Source organism: Venturia canescens, chromosome 3 (assembly GCF_019457755.1).
Source record: "Venturia canescens isolate UGA chromosome 3, ASM1945775v1, whole genome shotgun sequence".
Lineage (NCBI taxonomy): Eukaryota > Metazoa > Arthropoda > Insecta > Hymenoptera > Ichneumonidae > Venturia > Venturia canescens.
In genome coordinates, this window is record NC_057423.1 from 5,878,376 (window position 1) to 5,894,183 (window position 15,808).

The 15,808-nt window shown below is 46.7% G+C and overlaps 1 protein-coding gene across 1 annotated transcript in view; it reads left to right on the forward strand.

Annotated features, from left to right (window-relative positions):
* The first annotated feature begins 5,410 nt into the window (after positions 1–5,410).
* Positions 5,411–15,808, forward strand: part of pb (proboscipedia) — a 28,397-nt gene continuing 17,999 nt past the window's right edge. The window contains exon 1 of the mRNA XM_043414297.1: positions 5,411–7,334. Coding sequence (XP_043270232.1) covers positions 6,791–7,334 — 544 coding nt within the window. The 5' untranslated portion in view covers positions 5,411–6,790. The remainder of the gene's footprint in view (positions 7,335–15,808) is intronic.

Genomic DNA, 15,808 nt, shown 5'->3' on the forward strand with positions numbered 1-15,808 from the left:
AAACCTCGGCTTCACCTCGGTCCTGCAAAAGTCAAGCGGGCGCCCCCCCCCCCCCCCCCCCCGCCCTGGCTCGTGCGATATGAAGGCCGAGGCGAAACCGAGAAATCCAACTTTCGGGCCTTGGGTCGTAATATACTATTGGTACTCGAAAAACTTTCTATTTTGGCTCCCTGCCCTCTGCACCTACGAAACGAAAAAATTCGGTCTTTTTCCTCTAAGAAAGGAGGAACTCGTGTAACAAGTAATCGCCACCAATTTATTTAATCATAGGAACAAGAGAGGAGAAGTAAGCCAGAGGGGGAATGTCGGTTGATTCGAAATTCCCACGAGGACATGGTATTCGCATTATCCTCGATGTATAAATACTCTTACAGCCCTTTGGGGCTTTGTTTTTGGAGGGCGAATCGGACCGGGTTCGGTAGGTGAAGTAGCCAAAAGTTTTCATCGTTGGTAAGCGGGAGGTGCGTAAGAATTCTCTTCCACACGTTAAAATAGCATCAGAAACAAATATACGAGGAATGAGATAAAGAAAGAGGGGGAGAGGGAGGAGGAACGAAAACTAGGAAAACGAGGCCGCAAAAGCGTCGAGAGGAACGCGGCCACAAACACACGCGGTGTGGCCTCTCTCTGTCCAGGGGGAGCGCGCCACGAGGATAGCACCAAACCAAAGATTAATGCACTACACTTACTGGGGCAATTTGCGCCAAGTGTCGGGCGAAAACTGCCCTCGGGAAAAGCTCGTACACATACGTATCCTGGTGAAGCTCCAGGTTGCTTTTGTCTCGGCGGTTCAGAAGATATCTTCGAGTGGGCGACGAGGAGGATTATTTGTTCTCTCTCATTTTGCGGCTGAAGGTGCGACAGGAACTGATCCATATTTATCTAGCCAGTCCTCCAACCACTCACCTTTTCTTGTTCTTACGTCAAGCGGAACAAAAAAGCTTGCTCCGATGAAAGCCGTCCGTGGAACTGAACGGTGAGATGTGTTTCTTCCTGTGTATCCAGAAAACGGAATTAACGAGATTACCATGTAAATTTCGATGAATTTCCTGTCCTTGTGGTGTGAGAAGTTAGATTTAAGATTGGAGGAGGGTGTGAGTCGGATATGAGCAAATTAAACATGCATAATTAAACGTAGCCTTGCTTCTGCTGCCTGTGACTCCTTCGCCATCTTCTACTGTTACATTTCTTGTGGCTCCTGTCTTTCTCTGTGTGTGTTACCTCTCTGGCATCGTATATACACACGTTGCTCGTTTTGTCTTCGTGGGATTAGCCCTCCTCAGGTTCCCTCGACTTTCAGACGTCTTACTGGGTCTGTGTATGTGGCTGCGGAGGTAAGACACCACCGAGATCCTCAGCACAGCAACATCTGGTTGCTATGAAGTATAAAGAAGCGTGCGATATCATCCACAGTGAATGCTTAATTAAAACATCAGACTACCCCTGTGCCTATCTCTCGCTCGCACACAAAGAACATGACTTCTCTATCGTATAAACCCTTTGTAGAAAAATCTACCTGCACAGATGTATACACAAATGTTATATATCGTCGTAAAAAGTTGCTCGTTTCATATTTAACCCTGCCCCTTGCACATGGAGGTCGAGGATAACTGGAAGCGTGGTGGATATTTTTGTGCGCCGACGTTACACATTTTTCCTCACGACGTTTCTGGTTGCACATTTGCAAAATTCGTGCTCATATCTCTCGGGAAGCCTTAATCGGTAGTTATAAAAAAAAAACTGCTAGGAACTCGGCTTCCGTTTGGTGGGTTCAACTTACTGCTCGACATTCATGAAAATATGAAATGGATTCGCTACGGCACACGAATTCCCGTTGAAAATGGAAGAATTTCCATCTTCGGTTGTTCCGAAGGCGTAAAAATGTTCGACTATGCGGAATCGAGTATCGAGTATCGTGCATGCCTCGCAAGACGCAACGGCAGGGGACAAAAGACCCCTCTGGAATTGAGCGCACCAGGGTGAACGTTTCGGGTATTCCGGTGATTGACAGCTAACGTGGAAGCCTCTCGCAATGCGAATAACTCGAGAGAGAATAAAAAGAAAGAGAGAGAGTTTCGATGACGTTTTAAGCAGCACCCGATAAAATGGCGACGACAGACACAGTTTTTAAAGGGATTCGAGACATTCACGAAACACGTTTTTCTCCTAACCGATTGTTGTAGGTCATCTATGAATTGTCAATGAACGTTTGCTATTGGTTAAAAGCACTCGAGTCGTAGAAAGCCATTAAAAAACAATTATATTGATTATTTCAGTAGTTTCTTAAAAATTCATTGAAATCGCCATTCGTTTCTATATTCAATATGAAGCTCCAACCGAAGAGTATTTCGAACAAAATCGATAATCGATAGAAACAAAATTTTTTATTTACATCCATTTCCCTGGACGTTATGTTTAGAAGTGTTCACAGCGTCATTCAGAGCTCTCTCGATAGTTAAAATTTTGATGATCCAGAATGACGATTCGTCAAAAAACTGATGATATTTGACGGGGATAAAAGACTTAACCGCACAATGAAATATCGAATGTTCCGGTTCTCAGAACGACAGACAGAGATCGAGCAATGTCAATATATATGCAAAAGTCGACATAACGATCTATTGGTACGTAAATATACAGGGTGAGAGGTCTAGGCGAAGGGATGAAGAGCGAGAGCGTAAGCTGCTCGGAGCTTCTGTCGTGGGTGCTCAAAGAGAGGCTGGAATCGAAAAAGGCGGAGTACAAACGGCGAGGGGGTATATAAGACTAGTCAGGAAACGAGAGAAACGAGGGAGCGCGAGACAGAAAACTCGGAGCTTAATATAAAACTTCATTTCGCAATCGGTGGCAGACGGAGGAAAGAAGAAGGAGAAGAAGAAGTCTGCTGCTCCCTGTATAGGCATAGAATCCGTAGAGGAAGATAAAAATGCCGGATTGTTAGGTATACACGCTGTCGTCACAAAAAAGGGGCTCAACCGGAAGATTCTTTGGCCGAGCGCACATTCAACCATCCTCTTCCCGATAATATGCTTTTCGTATCTTTTTCACCGCTCTTAATCGTGCAATCTTTAAGAAGAATCTAAACATTGGGCGAAGAGCCCCTCATTGAATATCGCTGTCTTGATGGTGGGCTCTCATTGTTGGTATAAAAGGAAAAATACAGTGACGTCAATTTAGGCTCGTGACAGAGTGCTGACCCTATTGAAGCCTGCGGATGCTATAAAGCCGGAAAATATTGTTAGCATTATTTGTTATTATTGTTATGACTATTGTGAAAATCGTACTCGCACACGTTGCGAGACGATTCGAAAAGTCTTTCGCCTTCGCATGTGTTTTCCGAAGCGTTTTCTTCGCGAAATCGTGAAATCGTAAGAAAGAAAAATCCAAGCAAATCGCGTTTCGTATCTACAGCGAGATTCGGAAACGAAAAGCTTAGAGAAGGCGAATACATATATAAAGCACATAATATATATAGTCCTGCGTGTGTACGCGACGTAGAGTTCCTCTCGTAACACGGAGAGAGCGTGCGATGAAACTTTTAATAAATGGCACAGTCGATATGAAGTATAGGACTTTGACATATCGTGTGTCTGTAATGTATAGTTAAATCTGGCGGCAGATGTGGCGGGTGCTGTGCGACTCTCTTTTTCTTTCTCTCTCTCTCGCTCACTCTTCCTCGTTTTGCCGGTTGCGCCTCCTCTCGCGAGAGTATATTTTGGGGGTGGGATGATAGCACCGCGCTCCCGGCTCCCTTCCCTGCTCTCTCAAGCTTCGCATAGGCTGCGAGCAACTCTCTGTATTCTTCTCGCTTTTCCTCTCCCGAAATTTCGCTCGAATCCACTCGGAAATCAAATATTTCACCGCAACCCGGGAAGAAACTGACTCGGGCCATACGACCTGTCATTTGTTTATGACGTGCCAGCAATGTGTAGCGTGCTAAAAAAAGCCTGTGAAGAAATGACAAATCTCCGGAGAAAGTGATACTTTTACGTACAGCTTGGCTGCGTAGGGTTTACATTCGCTGCTTCGTGTCGATCATTTTTACACTGGATCGATCGTTATTGTTTCCTCAAATTTCTCTAACGATTATTTGTATTCTAAATATCCTGAACGACTCTTCAAGCGGATTGTTGAATCGAAAAATCGATATTTTCACATCAGCTCCTCTGCTGTGAGGGAATTTAATAAACTAGGCAAGGCTTCCGGAGTATTATACGTCACGTTTAGACGAAACCGATCGTTTCTGTCTTCCGTAAAATGAATCGGTGACCGGGTGATCGGGGTACTGGGACAAATTTTTTTTTCTTCACCCTTGTCACGGACGAACGGCCGGTGAACTTTTCGATCAAACGGCCTGTCGAAATGAGAGCTCCTCCACAAAGCGGATCAGGGTAATCTGTCATCAAAACTGCCCTGCGCCGCTCTCCGGATGACACCAGCCGGCGCTTCGCTCCGTCCCAGCGTGTAGCCTGCAGCCTACAGTTTTGCAGTGTGCATGGTTCCCGTCACGGTTGCAATTGATCCTGACAATTTAAAGTTACACTTTCCTCTCTACACTCATCTTCATACGCGCGCAACACATGAATACGCGAATCAAATTCGGTGATGAAAGGCTCCAAATTTGAGTAACGGTTCGTTTCATGCAAATTCATTCAAGATTGAAGCCTCGTGAGAATCACCATGCACCGCCATTTTTTTCGATCATTATGCACTCAAATATGTGACTTGTGAAAATCAAATTTGTACAATTTTCTAGTTCATTGTGGAGAAAAAAATAACACGAATTTCAATAAGCTCAGTTCAATCGTAAATTATGGTGAGTCGAATGAAATGACGAAGAAGGCTGGATTTAGAAATGGGGAATCACCGAGAAAACCGCGTGGTCGGAGAGCACGTGACACTAGACTTCCCCACCGCGATAACCTCCGAGCGAGAAAGCGTATACATATAGTTGGAAGCATAGACGAGTTTCGGAGAGCGAGAACGCGAGGGAAGTGCGCGGTCGCGCGTCCCGCCCACGGGCTGTCGAGGCTTGTGCCGCCGCCCTTCCTCGAGTCGGCCCAGCGTGTTCGCCACCGGGTACGAGAGTCGCCCGCCCGCACTCGAGCCGTCCGGATCGAGGCCGAGCGTCGAGGAAGCTTCTGAAATAAGAGCCGTTGATATACGCCGAGGAAGCCGAGGAGCCTGAAGACTCCAAAATCATATCGTGAAAGTAGTCCCAACGAGTGGATCCATTTTTAGGGTAAGATAGTCCAAGAATTTGGCGCACCTGTGCGGCTCCACCGGAGTGAGATATTCGGAGGAAAAACAAGAAGGTGAAAGAAGGGAAGAGAGTTGCAGCGGGAGTCCTTGAGTGAGTTTCGTGAACGAAGCGACCGCCCCCGAAGCTCGAAGAGAGGGTTGCTCCTCCGCGTACCCGGGATACCGAGCTCCGATTGGTCGGTGCACAGCGACGGGGATCACGTGATCGAGAAAACCGCGCTTCGAGAATAGAGAAGAGGCAGAAAGAGAAAGGGAGCGAGAGAAAGAGAGAGAGTCGTCGTTGCGGCCCCGGCACGTCCGGATCGGGCACAAGAAGAACAGGAAGTAGAGAAAGAGCTGCGGAGAAAAACTACTCGGGAGGGACACGCGCGGTGCGGTGCCCTCCACAATACCAGTAACACGAAAACTTTGTACCACTTGTATCCGCGCGCATGTACGTCAATCCGGAAGGATAAAACGAAGAGTGAGATAAAACTGGATAAAGAACGTACAAAACATCGCTAACGTAGAAGGGGGAGGACGGGAATAGAAGAAGATGAACCGGCGTAAAAAGCAATAAGACATAAGCGGAGTAGGGAGCTGGTGGAATCTCACATCGTGGAGAACAGTTCTTGCATATATTTTTCATTTGACTCCCTCTACTTCGTCATTGCCCACCACGACTGCTGCCACCACCACCACCACCACTGAAAATCTGACAGCTCCGTCCTTTTCCATTCTTCGAGCCACGCGTGCCTCGCCTTCTTCTAATCCTCTTAGGCAGTATCGTGCCTGCACCTTTACGAACCGGAAACCCACTGCATCGTCGATGCTTCGTCTCACGTAACGGCCTCCGAAATTTTCTTTCCTTTCCATCAGTTCTACCGTTCTCATGGTGACTTTCTTTCTCGGAATCTCCGTTTCTATCCCTTTCTTCATGGTTCCTCTCGAACCAGTTACTTCTTCGTCTAGTGCTCCAGTCTAGAGCCAAGTCTCATTCAGTTCCCACCTCCACAATACGCCTCCTCTACCTCCGACTTCCTTTCTTTTCCTCCTCCTCCATCCTCTACCGCCGGTGTCCTCCTTCACTTCGCGTACGCCACTCGCCGGGTTCCGGCCGATCGGAGTGACAGTGCCTGCCCCCGGAATCGCGCGCGCACATCACCATCCTTCCAAAATAATCATCGTATCTTGTGTATCCGGCGACTGAATTTTAACTGTAACGATAACAATCGTTACTTTATCAGTGCTATTTCGTGATAACGATTTTATTCCAAGTTCCGTTGGTTCATTCGTGTTCTCACGCTTTCGAGGATTCTATTGGACGCCGTAAATTTAAGTGTGACAAGTTGATGATGATTTAATGATTTTTGTGATGACAAGTGAGTGCACAAGTAGGATCATCAAGTGCGCGTCGATAAAAGTGATGATAAATCAAGATTCAAATTTACTCTCAATTTTAACTGTAAACGTATAATAATTGCATACATGCGCGATCACGATTCGAAGAAGAGACTCCTTCTCGAGGGAAACAGTTTGGAGGGTTCTGATGCGAAATAAACAACAATCGAGGGACGCTCAAGGGGAAAGTGATAATCGTCTTCAAGTGCATCAGGCTACGGTGGGTTTGAGGTTGGCAGAGTTAGGCTGCTTCGTTGAGTGCGAGGAGGACGAGCAGCCTGATAAAACGAGGCCGACGACACCCGTCCTGGCGAACGACGGGTGCTCCGGTGCAACCGGAGTCGGTGGCGGCTTCTGGCTGGCCTCGGTCGCCGCGGGGGCTGGTACCGGAGCCGGCCTGCCACAGCACGGGTCTCATCCAACGATGGACCCGAGCTGCGGCCCCGCCGAAACCGGCTTTATCAATAGCCAGCCCTCGATGGCCGAGTTCATGACGGCGTTGCCTCAGCTCGCGGGCGACGGTCCGCTCCAACATTCACCGGGAGCTGGTGGACCCATGAGTCCGGGTACTCATCACCCTGGCTATCATACGATGATGGATCCGCACGCAGTTGCGGATCCATCCGGTGTCAATGTCCCGGAGTATCCTTGGATGAAGGAGAAGAAAACAACGAGGAAAAGCAACCAACAAGGTAAACCGATAAGACGAACGAGAACAGTAAATTCTCCATGCAGAGTATGTCAATATTTGTCGTCTTTGCTTCGCGCACCAAAGACACGAGCCTTTTTACATTGTTGTGTCACAGCATGATGCCAATAGGACAAGCCAACTATTTGGTACATTAGAGATTGTGGCACATGCCTTTCGGTATAAATAAAGCAGTTCGTGAACCGCGATTTACTCCGCGGGGGGGTCCTGCGAGAACTAAATTCCGACGGCTAATGACACTCGGTTGCCACTCCCTCTTCAACCCCTTGAAAAGCTAATACGATTTCCAGCCCGCATCTGGTACGCACTCTTCACGAGTTCCCGTCGACGTCTTCCCGTCGATCTTCGACACTTTGTAAACACATTTTGCGAACGATTAACCGACCGAGTCGGCTCGACTCCGAAAGCTCGAGCGCCACAATTCCGTGCGGTGGCTCTGTGTTTTTCGCATGTGCGGTTAGACACAAATAACTCATTCATCGATGACCATAAACTGCACTATTTGGGACTACCGTGGAAATCGATGAATGAGCGTGCGTGAGCGATGGCCCACACGTGGTCACTTTTACCGCAGAACGATGTCACAAGAAAGTTTTTCGTAACGAATCATTGTCCACCCTTTCAGTCACGTTTGCTTCTCTTCTATATTCAAAAGCCACAATAACTTGTAAGCCCGTTGTAAAAACAACTCTCGCGTCGACGCCCGGAGCATATTGCAGTGGGGAAGAAATAATGACGTGAAAATTCGGCATTGGGAGCTCGTTTTCCGCCAACTTGTTGGCCCATTGTAGAAACCATCGAAGAACGATAAATCTGAGAATAGGTTTTGTATAGGAAGCCAGTGGGGTCTTGGCTGTGTGCGGCTAGCCGCTATACGACTCCATCCCGTCCAGCGAGGGTGCGAGATACTCGGTTTATGGACAACCGGGGTTGGCAAGAGGACGAAAGTACGGAGAGGAGATATGGAGAGAAGGAAGGGTATGAGGTGGAGACACTACGCCGCGATTTAACGGCGTCGGAACGCACGCCTCGCTTCGCAAACACTCTCCTCTCCTGCGCTCTATAAGCTCTCTATGTGCTGGTATGCCGGACGGAGGAGAGTGAGCGAACCCGTTGGGAAGATCGAGTGTCCACAACGGCGAGGTTAACCGGCCGTTGGCCGGCGGTAACACGCGGAATCATCTGTAAATTGAGCGTCGGGGCTGTGGGATAACGCTCTCGTCGGGACGGTCATAACTCAACCTCGCCCTCTTGTACTCCGGGTGTCCCGTGCGAGCTTTCCTGGACCCGCGAGCCAGAGAACGCTCAGCACTTTTACCATGCCGATTTCGCAACGTCGCTTACTTAGATTTTAGCTCGTTGGAAATCTTGCGGTTACTCGTGGTACAAAGTTTCATCGGAGACTCAGAGGCTTGTCCGACGGTTGACAAATTTTGCAAAAATAATATTTTTCTTCGTCGCACTCTCGAAGTATCGCTCCTCTCGGATCATCGCAAACTTTTCTACGCATGCTGTGAGGAAAGAGGACAGAGGTCGACGCAGGAAGAACCTTCTGCGGCCGAGTGGGTAGTCCTGATCGCTTCCTGACAAGTAATGAAGCCACTCTTCTCCCACTGTTTTTGACTAACTCTTGAGCCAAGATATTCATCCATAATCCATCGTACTCACTCCATTCCACACTCTTTGACCGTATGTTTAACCCTAAAACGCGGCTGTCTTCGCGTACACTGCCAACGTCCGGGTGTCACCGAACCACTCGTATTAAATCCCAATCCGTTACATCGGTGACTCGTCTCTCTCGTCGTTTCAAGTGTGCGCGTGTGTTTTCGAGCACTGCCATGTGACGCGGATCGAGAGTTCTTCGCTCTTCCAGGCAATATTTGCGCGACGTAGAAAATGAATTAGCTGAGTAGCAATGAAACTGCGGATCGTCAACTTTTCCACGAACTGTCCAAACTTTCAAACAGCTCGTATGAATACCAATAGAGCCCAAGTTCCAAATTCGACGATTGTCCATAGAATTTATACAGTTCGATGAACCACTGTGAGCTCAAACCATTCTGATTACGTTTCATCGGCTCTTTCCTACTTAAAAGAATGTTGGAAAAAGCAGAACAAGCTAAATTCAAATATCTCACAATCCAATGACTTAAAAAATAGTAAATTCACCACCAGTCAATGAGATTTCACAAAATTTTTCAGCAGCTTCATTCATAAATTAAACTGGTCTCCATAGCGACGTCAGAATCGTCAGTGAGCCTTGAGTCTCGGGGAAAAAAATGTCTAGAAAGAATGAACTGACCGACGTTTTCATGGAGTGTTTTCCCGACGCCTTCGTTCGGGATGGGGCTCATCAGTCAACGGTGAAGGCGTTGAGGAGTGAGAGAGACGGATAGAGAGCAATCCCTCAGAAGCCTGAGAACAAAGTGAAGATACGCTCATTGGGTTCCCAAGTGCACCGCACTCTTGCTTTCTCACCGAGCAGCTCTTCCTGCTCCAACCACCGATGTGTCAATTAATCCGTTGCGAGAGAGTCCCTCGAGAAGCCGTTGTGACGATGGCTTATGATATCTCTATGTATAGCTCGCTGAGAAGTTGGTCGCGACACAGACACACGAGGCAACATAAACTCGAGCATCTCGTCCTCTTGTCTCGATCGTAACACCTCGGCGTTTACTTCATCATCCTCTTGATACCTTGCTGCGCTTGACTCGAGCTCGCTTTTCTCAGAATTCTCAATAAATTCGATTCCGATATCAATTCGATGATTCCAGAGGCGAACAGGACTCGCTGAGACTGATTCGAAAGCGGGATAGAGAAGCGCAGTTTTTTTGACTCGAGAGAGCAGGCCAGGTCGCGCGGCAGTTCCCGATATGCAAGATCGAGTGTTCGAGAAGCTCGGACGAGTTACAACGCCATTGCGTGCGCCGAGGACGCTTGAGAAAGAAAAGAAGAAGAAAAAAGAAACATTGAAGAGATTTAACGGCGAGGAAGGGAGCATGTAATTTAAAGATTCATCGGTGGGTAAATCCAGGCTGAATTAGAGATAACTCCCGCGGGAGAAAATCCAAATGGCTTCGATTCTCCGCTCTCGATAGAGAACGAAATGGCGAATGACAAGAGGGTTAGAGACACCGCAGAGCGAGCATGGAAAAAAATATTACTGGCTACTGCTGATCCGTATTTTTTATTTTTTACTGCACCATTTAAAAGATACAACGCTGAAGAGAATTGAAACTGAAAAGCTCGTTTTAAATATCATTGGAGTAAAAATACTGGAGGTGCGCGTGTTGTCATATAAATTGTGCAGGGGAATAAAATGATCTTGAAATAAATCACACGAGTGTGATCCGTTGTTGTCACTCCGACATTCTCTATCGCGTTCTCGCTAAAGTTGTATCATCGTGTAAGTTATCCGGCGCGGATCCAGCATAAACATCTGCTCGAATTTGGTCCGCGCCCAATGTATCCGTGCGCATACAGAGCCTCGTAACATGCATCGCGATTATATACACCCGAAGACGAGGAAGTCACGTCCGCGGCCACGGGCGTTTCGAATCGCGAGGATATTCAAAGTCTCTCTGTGTCGGTGTTCCAAACGCACTATGCATTTATTCACGAAATGAAGAAACGAGGGGAAAATAATAAACACGATGCAACAAATTGATAATCCGGAAACCCCCGCGCCCCATAACCGTACACATATTTTTGAACTAAATCTGTGGCCCCGTACTAAAAGAACTTTCCACGCTCGTTGTCGCGCCAAATGGGCCGCTATAAAAGCTTCGTCGGCTAAGCGAGGGGCTTGCTCTTCTCTTTCTCCCTCTCGCCTCCTCCTCTCTCTTATTCTATCGTTCGGAACAACCCTCGCAGGAGTTGGTACGTTTCGTCCTGCGAGACACCCTGCAGGGATCGCTCACCCAAAAACTCTGTCGCTTTTTCCTTCACATTTTTTGCGACGCTCGTGTAGTATAATTATCCCGACACGTATCGATCTATTTGTCTCTAGCGAGATAAAAAAATGGAGTGTAAAAAGAATCGTGGTTTTTACGTTTTTCTCTATTCTTGCTCGAAGCTTATTTTTTTCCTGATCAAGTTAAAATAAAAGCTTCATGCTTCTCATTGTTTTATTTCGAAAACTTCACGACCTGGCAGATCGTCAATGTTGGCATCAATCACAGTCGAAATAATTGTCCGCGGTGTCGAGCTATTGCTCAATTCTCGTGCCAAATTTTCGCGCTCTGTTGTCATTTTTATGAAATCTTGAAAAACTGATTTTGGCCTTTCTCAGAGTTGCAAGCGTCGTTCCACTCATTCACGCGTGAAAATTTTCAACATTTTCTATCCGAATAGTGAACAAAATATTCGAATACTCTGCATTTGTTTCGGCAAATAGCGAAAAAAACAGTCGAGATAAAAATATGCGCGCCGAGACCACAATTGTGTCACGGCTCTTCGTCTACATTCGTTTCTCCCAACTTTGTAAGAGGCTGGAACAATATACACCGTACTCTTGGCTTTCTGTCGCGCGTCGCTTGTCACCGAGTTACAAACGAGATTTTGGCCGTATTCCAACTCCAATTCAAACGAAAGATTTACACTCTCTCCCACGTGGATACAAACACATGAAAAAGTGGCGAAAAATTTTGCCTCCGAGTACCAACGGGGCGCAGAAACTTTATAATTGTCGAAGCTATGGAGAGAGAAACAAAAAGTCTGAAAAAAATACGCTACAAAACTCGAAAAGATTGACAGGAGCTCTCATCGGTCAAGATTTAGGCACTGATAATTAATTCGTTCTGTCATTGTCTTGAGGAACGATACGGAAGAATGAAGCGTTGAGAAAAGAGAAGCGAACCCGGAAGTCTCAGTGCTCGTGACAGCTGCGGTAGAAAAAAAACGTTTACAGATAGGTGACAGGAAGCTGAGACTCGGTAGAGCATTTGCTAATGTGTATTTTACCATCTGCGAGTAGAAAATTAGCCGAGGCGAGCGTATCCGGTCTCTCGCTATTTCTTCATCTCGGTGATGTGAAAATTCACGCGATTTAATCCCATAACGGAGCACATCGGGAGCTGCTGCTTCGCGGTTTCAGACCATCGCGCCACGCTACATCAATTATTTTAATTATTAATTGTCTACCAACTAATGCACGATCCATATGCAGCTTTCCACTGGGAGCGTGAATTTTACCGTTCCGCCGCAGTAAGTCCGGTTTCCCAGACAATTCAAGCAACATCCTAAGATCGTTTCTCGATTCCCAATCCCAATGAAATTATCTGCTGCATCATTTTTCAAATGCAGAGTTTTTTGCGACGAGAACGAGAGGCGGAAGCTCTTGAAGGTGCTCGGGAATTAGAGGGCCTTGTTTTGTACACGGGAAAGAAAGTGTGCGAGGAAAAGAGTGATGTCAGGTAGGACGTGGATTAGTGTTAAGAGCCGAGCAGCGATAGGATTGGTAATAGTGGAGCAAAGAGGAGCAGCAGCAGCCACTGGAGGATGAAAGAGTGAAGCACTCGAACTGTAGTACATTGTGGTTAATGAATCGTTCGAGTCTCTGCGAGACTGTTTATAAACCGTTTAAACGACTGCGCCGAGCGGGTGGAGAGTGAACGATGAGTAGAACGAACGAGAAAGGAAAACGCGCGGAGCAAGAGATGCAGGCGTGAAACGATGAGAGATAGAAAGGGCTGGGGGAAAAAAAATCGAGCGAGCGGAGGGCAGAACGAGAATGGCACAGCAAGGAAACGAGATGATGAAAGAACGAAAGGTATGCTACAGAGAGAGAGAGAGAGAGAGAGAGGCAGAAGGAGGCAGCGAAACGAAGAGAGAAAATCAGAGAAAGGAAAATGATGGATGAACTCGGACAGGTTGCGAGAAACACTTGCCCTTTTCGGCAACCAGTCACAATCATATTATTTATGAATATTATTAACATAGATTTTTCGTGCTACCAGTACGAGATTCTTCACTCTGATTGATAACAGTCGATATTTATTCAAGTTATTCTTCCATAAGGATGGATCAACCCTTTGTTGAACGAGTTTGAAAATGATTCGCAGCGTCGCTGTCCTCCCTCGAAGTCAGTTGTGCCTGGAAACTTAGGACTTGGATTCAGTGGAGAATTTCGTGTCCAATAGAAACAAAAAACCACCATTTTCAAAGAATAGAGAACGCTCAAAGTAAAATGCCTTTAACGTCTGTCCACTCGTACCAAAAGTTTGCATTTTTCTATAAAACTGACTCGCTCGAGACGAGTTGAGAGAGAAAAGTCAGGCAACGAACGATGTGCCTCAACCCTGTGTCTTCCTTAACATTAAAAATGAACCGTCGCTTCCACCGAAAGTCGCGAGGAGCGGATATTTGAGTGTACTGCCGCCTTTTATTTGATAAATCGCGTATGAAACGAGACGACCGGACGCGGAGAGCGAGTCAGCGGAGCTCCCCCGCGCACTGTTTCTATATCCTTCGTCGCGCGGCAGACTCTGCCCATCTCCAGCGACCCAAACGCCCGAGAACCATGGTCATCTGAATTTCTAATGCATTATTTTTACCCGCAACTCCTGGAGAACTCGGCTGTATATGCGGACGCGTATATAGCGAAAATACCGAGAGGGTGACTCTCTTCCGGACGCGATGCTCCCTCGCCGTTCCACACCCCGAGGCTCGATGCGACAAAATAAAACAAAAATACCAAAATCCCTACGCTGTTACACAAAGACCCGAGCTCGTGTGAGTGATCGTGGCTACCCGTTGGGCAAAATGAAAAAACAAAAAACTATCCAGAAATGTCAGAGTTCATTTTTTACTTTACTAAACTCAACGGTATTTAAACATATTGAAGAATCTGATTTAGTTCTCCCTCTGCCGGTTTCTTTTTCCACGTTATCACGACATCCTATGGGACTGTCTTTCACTACAATTCCAAAGTGCTTCGCAAGAACGTCTTTTCATGTATGCATGCCGTTTCGATTCCACGTTTGTTCCCTTTTTATTTTTCGTGCCAGTTCGCACAGACTCGAGCGTAATGGGCCTCACAAGATGTTGAGGGGAAAAAAAAGATTCGTGTACGAGTAAAGCCGCGCAAAGAAAAGCGTATATGAATTACCCCCTTTCTGTATGTAGCTCTTGTGCTTCTGCGCGTGTACGTATGTGTTTATATATCAGCCTCTGTTTAGCTTTGTGATGCAAACTGACCAGTCATCGGAGCGATCAAAGAGTGAGCCGCGGAATACAATCGGACCGAAGCTCGAGCCCGCTTTATCTTCTATTCTCCCTCGCTCTCTCACTCCCTCACTTCCTTGCTCTCGAGTACGTGTGAGAAATCTTTTGAAACAGCCCTCCACTATCCGCATGGATATTTCTTTTCATGGGGAATCCTCCTGTGATTCTTGATGTCTCCGGGCGAGACATTGACACCGTTTTGAACTACCGAATCGTGCTTTGGAGAAGTAGAACTAGTTTTTTCGGTTACGCGTACGCTCGTTACGTTCTTGCACCGTCGGATTTTCAGAATACCATAAATCTTGATTAACCAATGATTCGGGACAGCTCTAATTTCGTTTATTGTGGTTTAAGCAAAGTAATCCCTCATTGTGGCTCTTTTTATGATTCAATGAAAACAAAATCTTTCTTCATTCGCCCGCAGTGATTTTTTCTCTAGCAAAAAACAAGCCCTTGACCTCGATGCTCCGTTAAATTTATTCGTAGGATTAAAAATCATCGGTTCCCATCGACCCTGGTAAAATGAGCTCGAAAAATACGTTAGTTTTCGGGTTTTATGCTGAAATATTGCTTTCGAATGATTTTTCTTAGCCCACGACACTTTGACAGCGAAGCTAAAGGGAATGAAAACTCGAGCAGGCCACGAGACGTCGGGGTTGTCGTCGTTGTGACTAAAAGCGAGAGTGCGAGGGATTTCGGCGCCGGGTTTGGCCGCGGGTAATTAGCCCCGTGCTGAAGAACCAAAGTAACGAATACATGTATACGTCGACCAAGCACTTTTCCGCGTTGGTAGGAGATTTCTCCCATGGAGAGGACGAGCTCTATGAAATCCGTACGTAAGAGCATGCAAAAGAGCTTATTCGTCGGTGTTTATAAAACTCGAAGCCACCGATAAAAAGCCATGCAAGGTCAAACTGCCACGATTTAAATATTCAAGGCTGCGAGAATCTTTGAAGAACCGAGCAGGAGTACAGAGAGTATAAATGGCGCGTTTTGGTCTCGTGAACTCCTTTCTTTCTGGATGCGAGGGTGAAAATATTCCAGTTGCTCAATTATCGAGCCTCGCCCAGCCCAGAATGTCGAGCACAACGCACAGCCTCCAAGTCCGAAGTCCAGCTTTTAATAGAAAGCACAGACAAGCTTTTTTCTCCCCATCATTGATTGTGAAATATTCACGAGAGAGAATTTGGAAAATCATCGGAGCGCTGCGTAGCAGTGCCGAGTCCAACGGCC